General features: G+C 35.0%; 1 protein-coding gene across 1 annotated transcript; it reads right to left on the bottom strand.

The window, feature by feature from the left end:
- Positions 1 to 6,721: 6,721 nt before the first annotated feature.
- On the bottom strand, positions 6,722 to 14,012 carry LOC110448579 (SPRY domain-containing SOCS box protein 3-like). The gene is made up of 5 exons (XM_021494892.1): positions 13,916 to 14,012; positions 12,807 to 12,904; positions 11,651 to 11,821; positions 9,618 to 9,767; positions 6,722 to 9,238 (listed from the first exon to the last, which is right to left on the bottom strand). Exons 2-5 carry the CDS (start codon positions 12,808 to 12,810, stop codon positions 8,850 to 8,852), a joined length of 714 nt encoding a protein of 237 aa, XP_021350567.1. The 5' UTR covers positions 12,811 to 12,904; positions 13,916 to 14,012; the 3' UTR covers positions 6,722 to 8,849.
- Between the last annotated feature and the right edge of the window lie 200 nt (positions 14,013 to 14,212).

Here is a 14,212-nt window from a genome sequence, read left to right as displayed (position 1 = left end):
ACATACCTATTACGAAAATAAATCTGGCGCCACATTACAGACGAAATTATCATGTCCTTCATTACAACTGCCATTAATATTTATTTTGTTAACAGTGAGAATATTTTAAACAAGAGGCCTGTTCAATACTATTGACATAACATCTCGTGTCTGTGACTCAAATGTTGAATTTAACCAACTTCATTCATAGTAAACAAGCTGACACTAAACAGACTAAATGTCGTTGCATACTTATCAACCTTTGATGGGAGATTTTAATCAATATATTACTAACGTAAATTTCAATTGAATCATTGTCTTTCGAGTAAAATGAACAAACTTGATAGCTCTAGATTGCATAACTATGTATATCAAAAAAGTCATCTGGCTTATTAAGAAATAATTTTGAGATTTTCACTCATTTGACCCCCTGACCTGTAGTATACGTCTCTGCCCTGACCTTAAAGGTGAATCAGCATAATTTATTTGAGAAAACTTAAAAAGCCATCCAATTACCCTCTGTGTAACATGTCAAATATAATAACCCTGAAGTATTTTTGTTATTCAAAGAAGTTGCGTAGATGTTTTAAAATATACTTGATCGATTTGATCTTGAAAGGGAGTCAGTGTCATTCATTTTACTCTTGTCTTGTCTCTCACTCTGTCACATCAACAACTCATGTCTCTCCATCTATCATGTCAACAATCCCTATGTCACGTCAACAACTCATGTCTCCCTCTCTATAACGTCAACAACTCGTCTCACTCTCTATAACGTCGACAATTCATGTCTCCCTCTATATAACTTCAACAACTCATGTCTCCCTCTCTATAACGTCAACAACTCATATCCCCTCTCTATGATGTCGACAACTTATGTCCCCCTCTCTATTACGTCAACAACTCATGTCTCCCTCTCAATAACGCCAACAACTCATGTTCCCCTCTCTATCACTTCAACAACTCATGTCTCCCCAACAATTCATGTCTCCCCAACAACTCATGTCTCCCTCTCTGTAACGTCGACAACTCTTGTCTCCCTCTCTGTAACGTCAACATCTCATGCCCTCTCTTTATAATGCCAACAACTAATGTTTCCCTCTCTATAACGTCGGCAACTCGGGTCCCCCTCTCTATAACGTCAGCAAATCGGGTCACCCCATCTGTAACGTCAACAACTCATGTATCCCTCTATATAACGCCAACAACTCATGTCTCCCTCTCTATAACGACAATAACTCATGTCCCCTCTCTATAACGCTGACAACTCATATCTCCCTCTCTATAATGTCAATAACTCGTGTCTCCCTCTCTGCAACATCGACAACTCCTGGCTCCCTCTCTATAACGTCAGCAACTCATGCCTCTGTCTATGTCACGTCAACAACTCGGGTATACCCCTATGTAACGCAAACAACTCATGTCTCCCTCTCTATAACGTCAACAACTCATGTCCCCTCTCTATAACGTCGACAACTTATATCTCCCTCTCTATAACGTCAACAACTCGTGTCTCCCTCTTTATAATGCCAACAACTCATGTCTCTCTCTCTATAACGTCAGCAACTCATATACCCCGCTCTATAACGTCAACAACTTATGTTGATTCGCTGGCAAGAATCCACTATTACTAAACTATCTAACAAAAATACCAATCCTAAACTTTTCTGGTCAATTGCTAAATCACTTCTAGGCAAAAATGGCGATCACACTATCCCTCCTTTAATGGAAAACAATCACTATATACACGATGATACTGATAAGGCAGATCGATTTAACACATATTTCTCTGATCAATGTACCATCCCGGATAACATTGAGAAACCAGTACTACCCCAAACTAATGTAATGTAATTAGTACCGTACAAACCACTCCAGAAGAGGTATGTAATATTTTTAAGTCGCTAAACACCAAAAAGGCAACAGGGCCAGATGGCATAGAAAATTTTATTCTTAAAAATTGCTGTCAATCATTATGTCATACTTGGGCACATATCTTTAATACTTCTCTCAGGTCAGGTATTTTTCCCACTTTGTGGAAAACAGCTCAAGTTTGTCCTATTCATAAAAAAGACAGCAAAAATGATGTAAAAAATTATCGGGCAATACCACTTCTTTCAAATATATCTAAATGTCTTGAAAAAATAGTATACAAACGTATATATGAATTCTTTTTGGCAAATAACATTCTTATCAAAGAAAACTCTGGATTTAAAAGAAATGATTCTACCATTAATCAGTTGTTAAAAATAATCCACAGCATTTATAAATGTATAGATAATGGTGAGGATGTTTGTACAGTATTTTAAGATGTCTCAAAAGCTTTTGACAAGGTGTGGCACGAAGGTCTACTTCACAAATTAGAAAACATAGGTATTAGAGGTAGTTTGCTTTGTTGGCTTAAAAGTTATCTTTATAATAGAAAACAGTATGTAGTCTTAAACAGTCAATCTTCTGGTCATAAATATGTTAACTCTGGTGTCCCCCAGGGCTCGATCCTTGGACCGCTCTTATTTTTAGTATATGTAAACGATATTAATTTAGGCATCTCATCTGACATTAACTTATTCGCTGACGACACATCTCTCTCATCAACCATAAATAGCAACGAATCAGTAAATACACTAAACGACGACTTAACTACTCTGTCTCAGTGGGCAAAGCGATGGCTTGTCACATTTAACGCACTAAAACTGAATTTGTTATTTTCTCTAAAAAAAAGATTTGTTAATAAACCGAACCTCCTGCTTAACAACATTCCGATTAAACATGTAATTAACCATAAACATCTGGGCATAATTCAGTCGGGTAACCTCAGCTGGCATTCTCATATTTCAGAAATTGTAGCAAAAAAAAATGCTACACAGAAATAACTGTGATATGAATTGCTGTTTTAGTAGACCAACAATTATTTTATGTACATTTATTTGCTGTGATACTACTTTGTCTTTTAACTAACCAATTTTACTAACAGAGGACCCTGTGGAAGATTAGCTTTGCTAAACAGGTTTTGTATCCTCAATAAATAAAGTTTATTATTATTATTATTATTATTATTATTAAAGCAAACAGAACATTAAATATCTTACAAGCATTAGCTTATATTATCCCACGTTCTTGTCTTGAAACACTATATAAAACTAGGGTAAGATCGGTTATGGAATATGGCAATATTTTATTTGATAACTGCAGTCAGCAAGAGTCTGACCTTATTGAAAGTGTTCAGCGTAGGGCGGCATTAATATGCACAGGCGGTTATAAGGTTACCAAATATACTAAACTGCTGGGTGAATTGGGATGGGGAAAACTAAGTGAGAGACGAAAAAATTGCAGACTTAAAATGTTATTTAAAATTAAGCATGATCTATGTCCGCCATACTTGAAAACTATTTGGAGTCATCGAACACAAAACTACAACTTTAGAAATTCTAATACTATTCTTCCTATCCTGTCAAGAAAATCTTTCTATCACCAATCCTTCTTTCCAAAATCAATACGAGACTGGAACAACCTACCTGAAGCATTGAGAAATAGCTCTTCACTAACGTCTTTCTCTCTAGCACTGTCAAATCTATCCACTCCACAAACAAACTCTTTATATGCATATGGACATGGGAAAGGAAAAATCAATCACTCTAGAATAAGAATGGGACTAAGTGCTTTAAACAAACATAGATACTCTTACAATTTAACTAATAACAAATTCTGTGACTTCTGCGCGAACTCCTCCGAAGATGAAATCATTTCTTTTTACTTTGTCAAAAATATAACCGAATCCGTTCCAATATGCTCCGTGCCGTTTTTCATATATTCGCTCCAAATATCAATTCCAACCTTATTGTAGAGCTCATGCCAAATGTTCTTGTCAAAATAATTTTATGTGGATTAGAAACTCTAAACGAAATTGAGAACAAAACATTATTTGACCATGTTGTTGAATATATCGTAAATTCAAACAGATTCTGACTCTCTCTCTCTCTCTCTCTCTCTCTCTCTCTCTGTAATGTGTGTATGTGTGAGTGCAAGTGTGTGCGACATTTGTACGTCTTTTGTGTAATTGAACATATTGTATGTTTGATATATGTTGAGGAGAGCATCTAGTAGCCTTCGGGATGTTTGTAATCCTCGTAAAATAAATAAAGAATTAAATTAACAACTTATGTCTCCCTCTCTATGACGTCAACAACTCATGCCTCCCTCTTTATAATGCCAACAACTCATGTCTCTCTCTCTATAACGTCAGCAACTCATATACCCCGCTCTATTACGTCAACAACTCATGTCCCCTCTCTATAACGTCGACAACTTATATATCCCTCTCTATAACGTCAACAACTCGTGTCTCCCTCTATAACGTGGACAACTCATGCCTCCCTCTATATAATGCCAACAACTCATGTCTCCCTCTCTATAAAGTCAGCAACTCATATATCCCGCTCTATAACGTCAACAACTTATGTCTCCCTCTCTATAAAGTCAGCAACTCATATACCCTGCTATTTTACGTCAACAACTCATGTATCCCTCTTTATAACGCCAACAACTCATGTATTCCTCTCTATAAAGTCAATAACTAACATCCCTCTTTATAACGTCGACAACTCATATCTCCCTCTCTATAACGTCAACAACTCGTGTCTCCCTCTTTATAAAGTCAATAACTCGCATTTCCCTCTCCATAACGTCGACAACTCCTGTCTCTCTTTCTATATATAACTTCAACAACTCATGTCTCCCCATCTGTCACGTCAACAACTCTTGACTCTGTCATGTCAACAACTCGGGTCTCCCTCTCTGTAACATCAACATCTCATGTCTCCTCTGCAACATCAACAACTCAGGTATCTCTCTCTATAACGTTGACAACTCATGTCTCTCCCTCTATAGCTTCAACAACTCATGGCTCATGGCTCCCCATCTGTTACGTCAACAACTCATGGCTCCCCATCTGTAACGTCAACAACTCGTCAATCTCTCTATTACGTCGACAACTTATGTCTCCCTCTCTATAACGTCAGTAAATCAGGTATCCCCATCTGTAAAATCAACTCATGTCGCCTTCTCTGAAACGTCAACAACATGTCTCCCCATCTGTAACGACAACAACTCATGTCCCTCTCTATTGCTTCAACAATTCATGTCTCTTTCTCTGAAACATCAACAACTCATGTCTCTTTCTATAACGTCAGCACCTCATGCCTCACTCTATATAAAGCCAACAACTCTTATCTCCCTCTCAATAACGTCGACAACTCCTGTCTCTCTCATTCTATATAATTTCAACAACTCATGTCTCCCTATCTGTCACGTCAACAACTTATGTCTCTCTCCCTGTCACGTCAACAACTCGGGTCTCCTCCTCTGTAACATCAACAACTCATATCTCCTTCTCTGAAACGTCAGCAACACATGTTTCCCCCTCTATTTAGTCGACAATTCATGTCTCTTTCTGTGAAACGTCAACAACTCATGTGCCTCTCTCCATTCTCTCTCCATTACATCAACAACTCATGTCTCCCTCTATAAAACGTCAACAACACATCTCCCTCTATATATTGTCAACAACTCACGTCTCCCCATCTGTAATGTCGACAACTCACGTCTCCCCCTGTCACATCAACAACTCACGTCTCCCCCTCCCCCTCACATCAACAACTCACGTCTCCCCCTATCACATCAACAACTCCCGTCTCCCCCTATCACATCAACAACTCCCGTCTCCCCCTATCACATCAACAACTCATGTCTCCCGATCTGTAATGTCAACAACTCACGTCTCCCCCTGTCATATTAAAAACTCAAGCATCCCCCTCCCCATCACATCAACAACTCCCGTCTCCCCCTATCACATCAACAACTCCCGTCTCCCCCTATCACATCAACAACTCCCGTCTCCCCCTATCACATCAACAACTCACGTCCCCCCGCTGTCACATCAACAACTCACGTCCCCCCCTATCACATCAACAACTCACGTCTCCCCGCTGTCACATCAACAACTCACGTCCCCCCCTATCACATCAACAACTCACGTCTCCCCCTCCCCATCACATCAACAACTCATGTCTCCCGATCTGTAATGTCAACAACTCACGTCTCCCCCTGTCATGTCAAAAACTCATGGCTCCCTCTCTAAAACATCAACAAATCATGGCTCCCTCTCTGTGACGTCAACAACTCATATCTTTCACTTTGTGACGTCTTTGCTGTTGTTTCAACATCTCATTTCTTCTTTGCTGTTATGTCAACAACATACACATCCCTCTGATGTCCATAAATATGGTTGTATCACTTTACTTTGTAATGTACATTATCAAATTTCAAGATTTTTTGTTGTTTAAATACTGACTGTCAAGGTGAATTACTCAATCTCTGGCTTTCTTTTAATTCTTGCATGTTTTACAGCTGTATGGGTCGAGGTCATTTATTTCAACAAAGTTAAAGTCTCTTCATCTTTGCAAACTACAAGCAAAACATTACGAATGTAGGCCTTATGGTTCTGTAGAAGTGAAGGTTACTAGGCAGACAGACTGCTGTCGCGTAAGCCGACAGACATTTTTTGTAAGATGAGCTAGTTAGAGAGAATCATTTACAAACAGTGTAGGTGTATCCAATACGGTTTGAAATTCTGAGAAGTCCATGTGTGCGACATGATTTGATACCAGATCACAAACACTTATTTTTTTAAATAACCCTTTTTTTTAATAATTTTAATAATGCTTACAATATAAAACGATCAAAATAAACACTGTACAAATTTATTTGTCAACAAAACAATATGTATACATGTACATGTAGTATAAACCCTAGTTATTTTCTTGTCGTGCCCGTAGTTGAACCTGATTTCTAATATCCGGTACTTATTTTCTCAAATTACCTATTCAGCATGCACAAAACTCTTAACAAAACATCTATACACATTTACACATGTAACACACTTCCACTTGTAACAAAATTAAACCAAATACACATTCACACTTGTAACACAACTACACCGATGGTAATCCATTAATAAAATCTTACGCTTCATTTACACAAACACTCTCCCCAACTACCTTGAACTCGCATTTGGCATTTTTTTCAGTAGATTTTCTGTCTACCTTACTTATTAATTAATTATCATCTCATAAATACATGTTGTTATATATATATATACTTCACAAAAGCATATGTCAAAACGTTTTTCATCATTTTTCATTTCCATGATTTTTAATGCTGCAATCAACGGAAAATTCACAAAATAACAATTCTTTTAAAGAATGAAATAAATCAACCTTTCTTCACTATGAAGAAAAATAATGCTGTGCTAAAGATGAATATTACTCATAAAATGCTGGGCAAACAAACAAAGGTGTATTGCTCTGTGACATCTTCAAGGCATTAAAATGTGTGTTTTAGGTTTCCTGACCACCCCTTTGTTTTCCTGCAAACTCAACTTGTTTAGCCTTAATTAAAGCAACATGTTTCCCACCATTACTCTTAAAATGTCCAAAATCCCATATTCAAACACTTTTGAAGTGTTTTGTTTGTGACCTATTTATCAAGTATCAACAGTTTATAATATGTTTTACCAAAATGTCGGTAAAAATCGAAAGTTCTCCCGGTGATGAAACCTCAAGACACATATTTTACTACCTTGAATACTGTTAAATAATGGTGGCAAAAATTTTGACATGAGGTACCCGTACAAATTTAAGCTAAAACCCTTCATTACATAATCTGTATGTACATTTTATGTTTATATGTAGTGTATTTGGAATGCATTACTAATGTATTCATTATTCAATTGACTAGCTCAATTAAGTCATCCCTTTTATTCTTACTCCTATGGATTGACATACTTAAATTTTAGAACCTTACAACATTTCATGACTTCAATATATTCAGGTCAAATGCAACCTTTATATATATAAAGGATCACTAGAATAATTTTGCAATATTTGTAACATATCTTCCGTTTGATTTCCTCAAAAAAGACGATATAGTTTTCACCCAGCAAAATTCACCCCCTTGGATATTTTTAAACCAGAATGATGCAGTGCTGGACTTCTGGGAAAAATATGGTTCTTCAATATTTTTTAAGCACTTATGGAAAGCTTAAGCAGTAGAAACAAAATCCTGTGTAGGCAATTCAGTACTTAAAGACATCATCATGTTAGCAACAAGATTCCACTGTACACAATAAGCAGCTTATAAAGTATTTAATTTCCTGAAAGATGTATATAAATGTACATTAAAAACTGTTTACACAGAAAACCGCAGAAACCATTCTTTGTGTTTTGTTTAACCCTTTCACCCCTAGGTTACTTTTGTAGACTCTACCATACATTCATCTGGGCGAGTCCATGATGGCCTAGAGTGGTGAAAGAGTTAACAGGTTTTCAGAATACATCTATTCCATTTACATATATAAATATGCACAGGGGTATCAAGTTGAATGTCTGATTATGCAGGCTTACATGTTATACAGTATTCAGTTAAAACTGGTTACATAGTAACAGAATTCGCTGAAATACAAAAAAATTGAGGGTCATTTCAATAGAATACCTATTGATAAACAGATTAATATGAATGCTTGACCATTGCAAAGAACCAAAATTATTAATTATTTCCTGTTTATCAAACAGTATTCAACCAGGAAACAGTTAAAAAAAAAAAAGAGAAATAAAAATTCAAGCCGCTGTCATGTATAGCTGGATTAAAAATTTCTTATATAAGTGATTATTTGTGAGACAAGAAAAATTCAGTTCAATTACAAAACAAAACGGGTAAATGTTGAGTTCTTATTCTTGTAAAACTATTCAGCAGTTGAAATCACTGCTATCATCGAATCCTGATTTGAGGGAATTTAACAACAATATGATGTGACTTCAGAATTCTTTGATGAAGGTTTTCATTGTCTTTGGTAAAGGCAAGTTGTCCACTTCGTCCTCGGAGCTACACCGAAGACTGTTTTTAATGGCCTGGTAGCACTTCTCTTGCAAAGACAGATATCGGCATGATCGTTTGCCAAGTCCAAGTTCGGTCTCGGTGGCGGTTGAGCTTACCATAGGATACAAAGGCATGCTCAGATTGTTCAGACCAGTGAATGCCACACCGAGCTGGTGTCCATCCTGATAATAAGCTAAGGTCCCTTTGTAAAGGTTCAAGTGACAGCCAATCACCGCCCGATGGAACATTGGTGCACAGAACTCCTGGCACATACCATCATGCCACAGGTCGCCGCGGTATGACAGACCCCAGCTTTCCCTGTCGATACCTGTTGATGTACACAATATACAAGTGAATACAGTCTCTAAGGTATGACAGACTAAAGTTAAAGTCTCTTTACTCTAATATGCAACATATACCAATGGGTCTTCACAGAACAAATGTTTTTGCTTACAGAATTTTCCCGGTAATTGTATTAATGATTATTTTTTTAACCGAAATGAATATGCAAAAGAACGATTCCATATTGATAGACGTTAAATAGTTAATTAAAAGTAAACAAGGTACATGTATTAAATATTTAAAGGTTAAACATAGAATACAGACTTGCACTGTTGGCTTGAAATTCGAATTGAATTGATGCAATTCTATTTCGGCAACAAACTACTCAAATAAATAGTTTCCCTGTGTAATCATTTCACACTCACCAAGTAGATCAACAAATCTGTAGTCCCCTGTGTGTAGTCCAGCTTTCTCTGTCCCTACACCAATCATGACCGAGGTCCCATTAGGGGGTTCAAGGAATGTCACTTCCCAGTAGTGTTCACCTTCAGTAAACCCTTTGGTGCCTCGCACGCCTGAAAAGAAGAAGTTCCACATTAAATTTTATGTACAATCTCACATCTCTCTTTGATTTAACTATATTTTCTTTCAAAATCAAGCTATGAGCTTATAATATTACTTCTTCCTCCGGTCACTTGGACTGGACTGTTTCATACAGTAATACTGCCCTTTGGATAAAAGGTCAAATTAAACTTTATAACTACAAACTTTTCAAAACTATGCTGCTTGTTTCTTTGGACTCCAATTGATAAACCATGACTACAGATACTGATAACATGAAGCAGTACAGTTACCATTGCTTCATAGATAAAGATGCCAAAAGTTTTTTTTATGAAAATATCATTTATGTACAAAGGGAGAATAGGAATTTCATTATAATGCATCCAAAAATTATTGTCTTAAGCGTACACTGATTTCCCCCCATATTTTTGAATTTCAATTTTTTTCAAGAAACACTGTGCTTTAATATCTTAATATTAGGTTGGACAATTTTGTTTTTGGGAACACATTTTTCAAAATATTTTGCCCAAATTAAACTAACATGCAAATTTTATTTTTGAATTATTGATCTAGACTGCTTGAACAATCACATTTAGTCAACATGTATAATAATTAAACAATGAAGAATCACATTTGTGTCTGTGTGACAGGAAAGTGCATTTCTGCATTCAAATTCAAGTGCACTAAAAATGAAAGAAATGCAGCAGTTTTATTAATAAACATAGGTAAAATACACAAACATCACTAAAATAATACTCATCCTTCATAAAAAAACATTACCTCCGAACTACTACACAATCTACTTATTGTATAACATGTTCCTGAGTTTGTGATCAGAACCGGGATTTCGAAGCCTCTCATGGTTGTCTCCCTTTTTTGATCAATCACCTGTAATACAAATCGTTGCAAGTACAAAAGAAACAGTGCTTCCGGGCACAAGGCATGCCAGAAGTAAAAAAAAAAAGAGTAAAAAAGTGGTGCCCTACAGCTCATACTATGTGAAACTAACAAAATATATAAGGCAAGGCTTTTAAATGTATAACATACTCTAAATGTACAAAAGATTATGAATATTAGAAAGTTTCACTCTATATTGTGATTCAGCATCACTGCATAAGCAAGCTCCATATTAGTTAGGTGCTGAACTATTGTTTTTTTTATCAATTTACAGTTTAAAATCATGGGTTGGTTAAGATTTTAGACAAGAGGTTAAATTTCTGGCTTATTTTTGTTTGTTTTCTTTTTCACTCAGTATATATTATGTTAAAAGAACTTGTATATTTGAATCCAGGAATCATCATATTATTTAACGTGATTTTACAATGGTAATGATGCACAACTTAATTAATATTAATTTATTATTTTTAACCAAATTGTATAAAAAAAGCCTAATTATTTTTGCCAAATTAGTTACATAATTTTTGAAATCATTCAAAAACATCTTATTAGTGTCGAATATAAAAAAGCAAAATTTAATAACGGTATATTGTCGCACCGACACTTCAATGTTTACATATCAATTTCTGCTGTTAGAAATAATAGTTTTATTAAATAATAATCAACTGTGTTTTACTTTTTTACTTTTTAGGAATTGTTTTAATAATCTTATTTGTTTAAGATATATTTTGTTATTGCTAATAAAATGCTTTTAAATAATGAATAATCCTTAACCTCATATTCGTGACTTAAATCAATCTTGAGAAAAAATTTAAAGTCAATCATAACTAATTAGCTTTACTTATAATGCCATTTTTTACATTACAAATGTGGAAATATTTAAAACTCTTTACATACCAGGTATATAATAAGTTATTTAGAAGTGTTAAATAGGAAACTAAAATACAAATTCAAATTCGCCAAATTGAAAACAAAGACTCAAATGAAAACACTTTATTACCTGCAGTGCCAGTACTGTTGTATACAGGGTCGATATAGAAGTACGCGTTTTCCAGATCAGGAGAAAGCTGTATGTCCGGCGACTTGTTGAACTGATCCCATACCCAATTCTCAATATTATGGCCAGCAAAGAATCCTGTCTGATGCCTCAAGAAATTGTCATTCATTTGGTCTAAAAATGAAGAAATATCAAATTACCAACAAAAATATTAGATGTGGTTTTCATATAACACAATATTGATATGAACTTCTAATGTTGATTTAGAACAAGAGTGTCCTGCTAAACAGGTGTTGTATTCAAAGATATTACCAAAAAAAATGTATTCACCACATGTAAATATATTTTATCCATTATGGTGAAATATACTTTGCAGTTATAAATAACTTGATGGTGACGAAACATGTAAACAATAGATAAAACTTGCTGATATCCCAGTTGATGTGTCATGACCATGGTCATCTCTTCTAATTATTGATAAAATAATTCTATGGCCGGACTAGTGAATTCTATTTAAAGAATCCATCAACTATATGATAAACTTTGCTGATCTTTATGGAATCTACCATTGACTGGACGTTGGATCTCCACCCCCACCCCCCGTTTTGCAGTTATAAGTTTAAGTTTTCTAAAATGATTAAATATATTTACAAAAATTAATGTTGTCTATATCATATATATATATATAGCGATAAATAGTTTTAAATGTCCATGTGACAGTAAAAAGTGATATTCTTGTGTCAATATTTATCCATTTTGTAATTGTCTGAAGAACGTCTCAAAGCATAGAAATATTAGCAATGATAAATTATGTTGTCCATTTTGTATGTTTACATGATACGTTAAAGGATGAGGTATTAGCCTGGTCTGTCAACACATCCAATTAATTACTTAAAGTTGTATAACATAAACGCGGCTAGTACCTGTGGCTACACACGCTCTTTAAAGTTCTTGAATTTTCTATTCCTCAACCAAAATGACTGGAGATTATCAGCGATAAGCCAAACTGTTTTCTATCGGGTGTCACACTGACAATCACAGTGACTTTGTCCTGGATCTAACAGTTATAATTAAGAAGTTGAATAATTAAATTTTAATAAAACAAACTTGTAGCTTTGTAGTAAACTTCAATATTGAAAAACATATTTTGTATTCTTACCCATTTATCTAAAGAAATAATCAGTTGTCCAATTTGATAAGTGGTAATCTTCTTTAATAAGTTTCTGCAATATACTATCCAATACTGAGGTTTTTCCACTGCAAAAGAAAATCATTCATTGTTGCTTAGTTTAATAAATGTTGTACACTTATACGCAGCTTAACATAACGACAATGCACATCATTTTTATTTACGGATATAAACATTTTGTCTTTGGAAAGTAATTGATAGATATAATTCACCAATGAAAAACAGAAAATATTAAACATATTTATAATATTTTCCTGTAAATGAGTTGTTTAGTAGGAGAATGGGAAATACACAGCAGGACTTGGATTTGAATCCAGGACCCTCCAGCTCCAGACGACACTTAATATCAATTGAGCTACCTGGTTGTTGACAATTAATCAAGTTCAGTTCCACAGTTAATTGGAACAAATTTAAGACTGCTTCTTATCAACAATGGGTTTTCTGTAATTTCTTTCAAATTTCATTTTATCGATTAAAATCTGTACAGTACTATATAATTTCTGTCTATTTGTTCATAATCATTGGGATGCCCGGTATAACACTGTTTTATTTAATCAGGTCAAATTTTAACCTAGCTGCACTGGAGCTTACAACCGTTTTGAAATAGTCGAATAGTCGCACACCAAGATCTGATTATTCTCAGAAATAACAATAGTTCTGTTTTGTCGGTCAATTTTTTCTCGGTCAATGACATGTGTGAAACAACAAATAGCTAGAGCACAGTAGGTCTCGGCTGTTCAAACCAGTTTGAGTCGGTTTGATTATCAAGCCATATACCTGCTACGACAACGAAACCATTGTTCAACACAACATTTAACCCCTCTTTTCAATAAAAACAACAGATCTGAACAAAACTTACTTTCATACAAAAGAAGAAACTGTTAGGTTAATTGCAAATTATCAAATTAAACATCAACACGCATTTGACTTGTTTACGATCGATATCAAACTTGGAAACCAGCCAAAATGATTAATTTCCACGTTTTGAACGAACCTCCACTTTTGACGTTTTGTATTATAATCAAATTCTAAACAGATCTATTATTGTTTCTTGCACATCACCAGCATCAGATACAGACCTTGTTGTCTCCTACGCCCATGCGATGATAACGTGTTTACTTGACTTGATGTGCGTGTTTACGATTTCTTGCAACGTGAACTTCGGCACGTAATGGCTGTTCCATCTACAGTTCTAAAATGCAACCTACCGTCATTGCTTTAGCCTTTAGGTTAATCGTTGGTTTGAAATATGATTTTATCATATATTTTATAGCAATATTGGAATATTGTTCCTAACAGATTGTTTGAATCATTTAAATATCAAAATGTATCATTTACCTATCAAATTAAACTACTTAAAACGGGGAGTAAGTAAA

Source organism: Mizuhopecten yessoensis, unplaced genomic scaffold, assembly GCF_002113885.1.
Source record: "Mizuhopecten yessoensis strain PY_sf001 unplaced genomic scaffold, ASM211388v2 scaffold4121, whole genome shotgun sequence".
In the NCBI taxonomy this organism is placed as follows: domain Eukaryota; kingdom Metazoa; phylum Mollusca; class Bivalvia; order Pectinida; family Pectinidae; genus Mizuhopecten; species Mizuhopecten yessoensis.
The sequence above is the reverse complement of the archived record's forward strand: the minus strand, read 5'-3'. Positions and strand labels throughout refer to the sequence as shown.

Bases quoted from the DNA above. Each gene is read 5' to 3' on its own strand.
- LOC110448579 (XM_021494892.1), bottom strand. The intron at 9,768-11,650 runs GTAATAAAGTGT...TCTTCTTTTCAG, and splicing joins CAACAGTACTGGCACTGCAG to GCGTGCGAGGCACCAAAGGG. The intron at 9,239-9,617 runs GTGAGTGTGAAA...GTACATCAACAG, and splicing joins CAGATTTGTTGATCTACTTG to GTATCGACAGGGAAAGCTGG.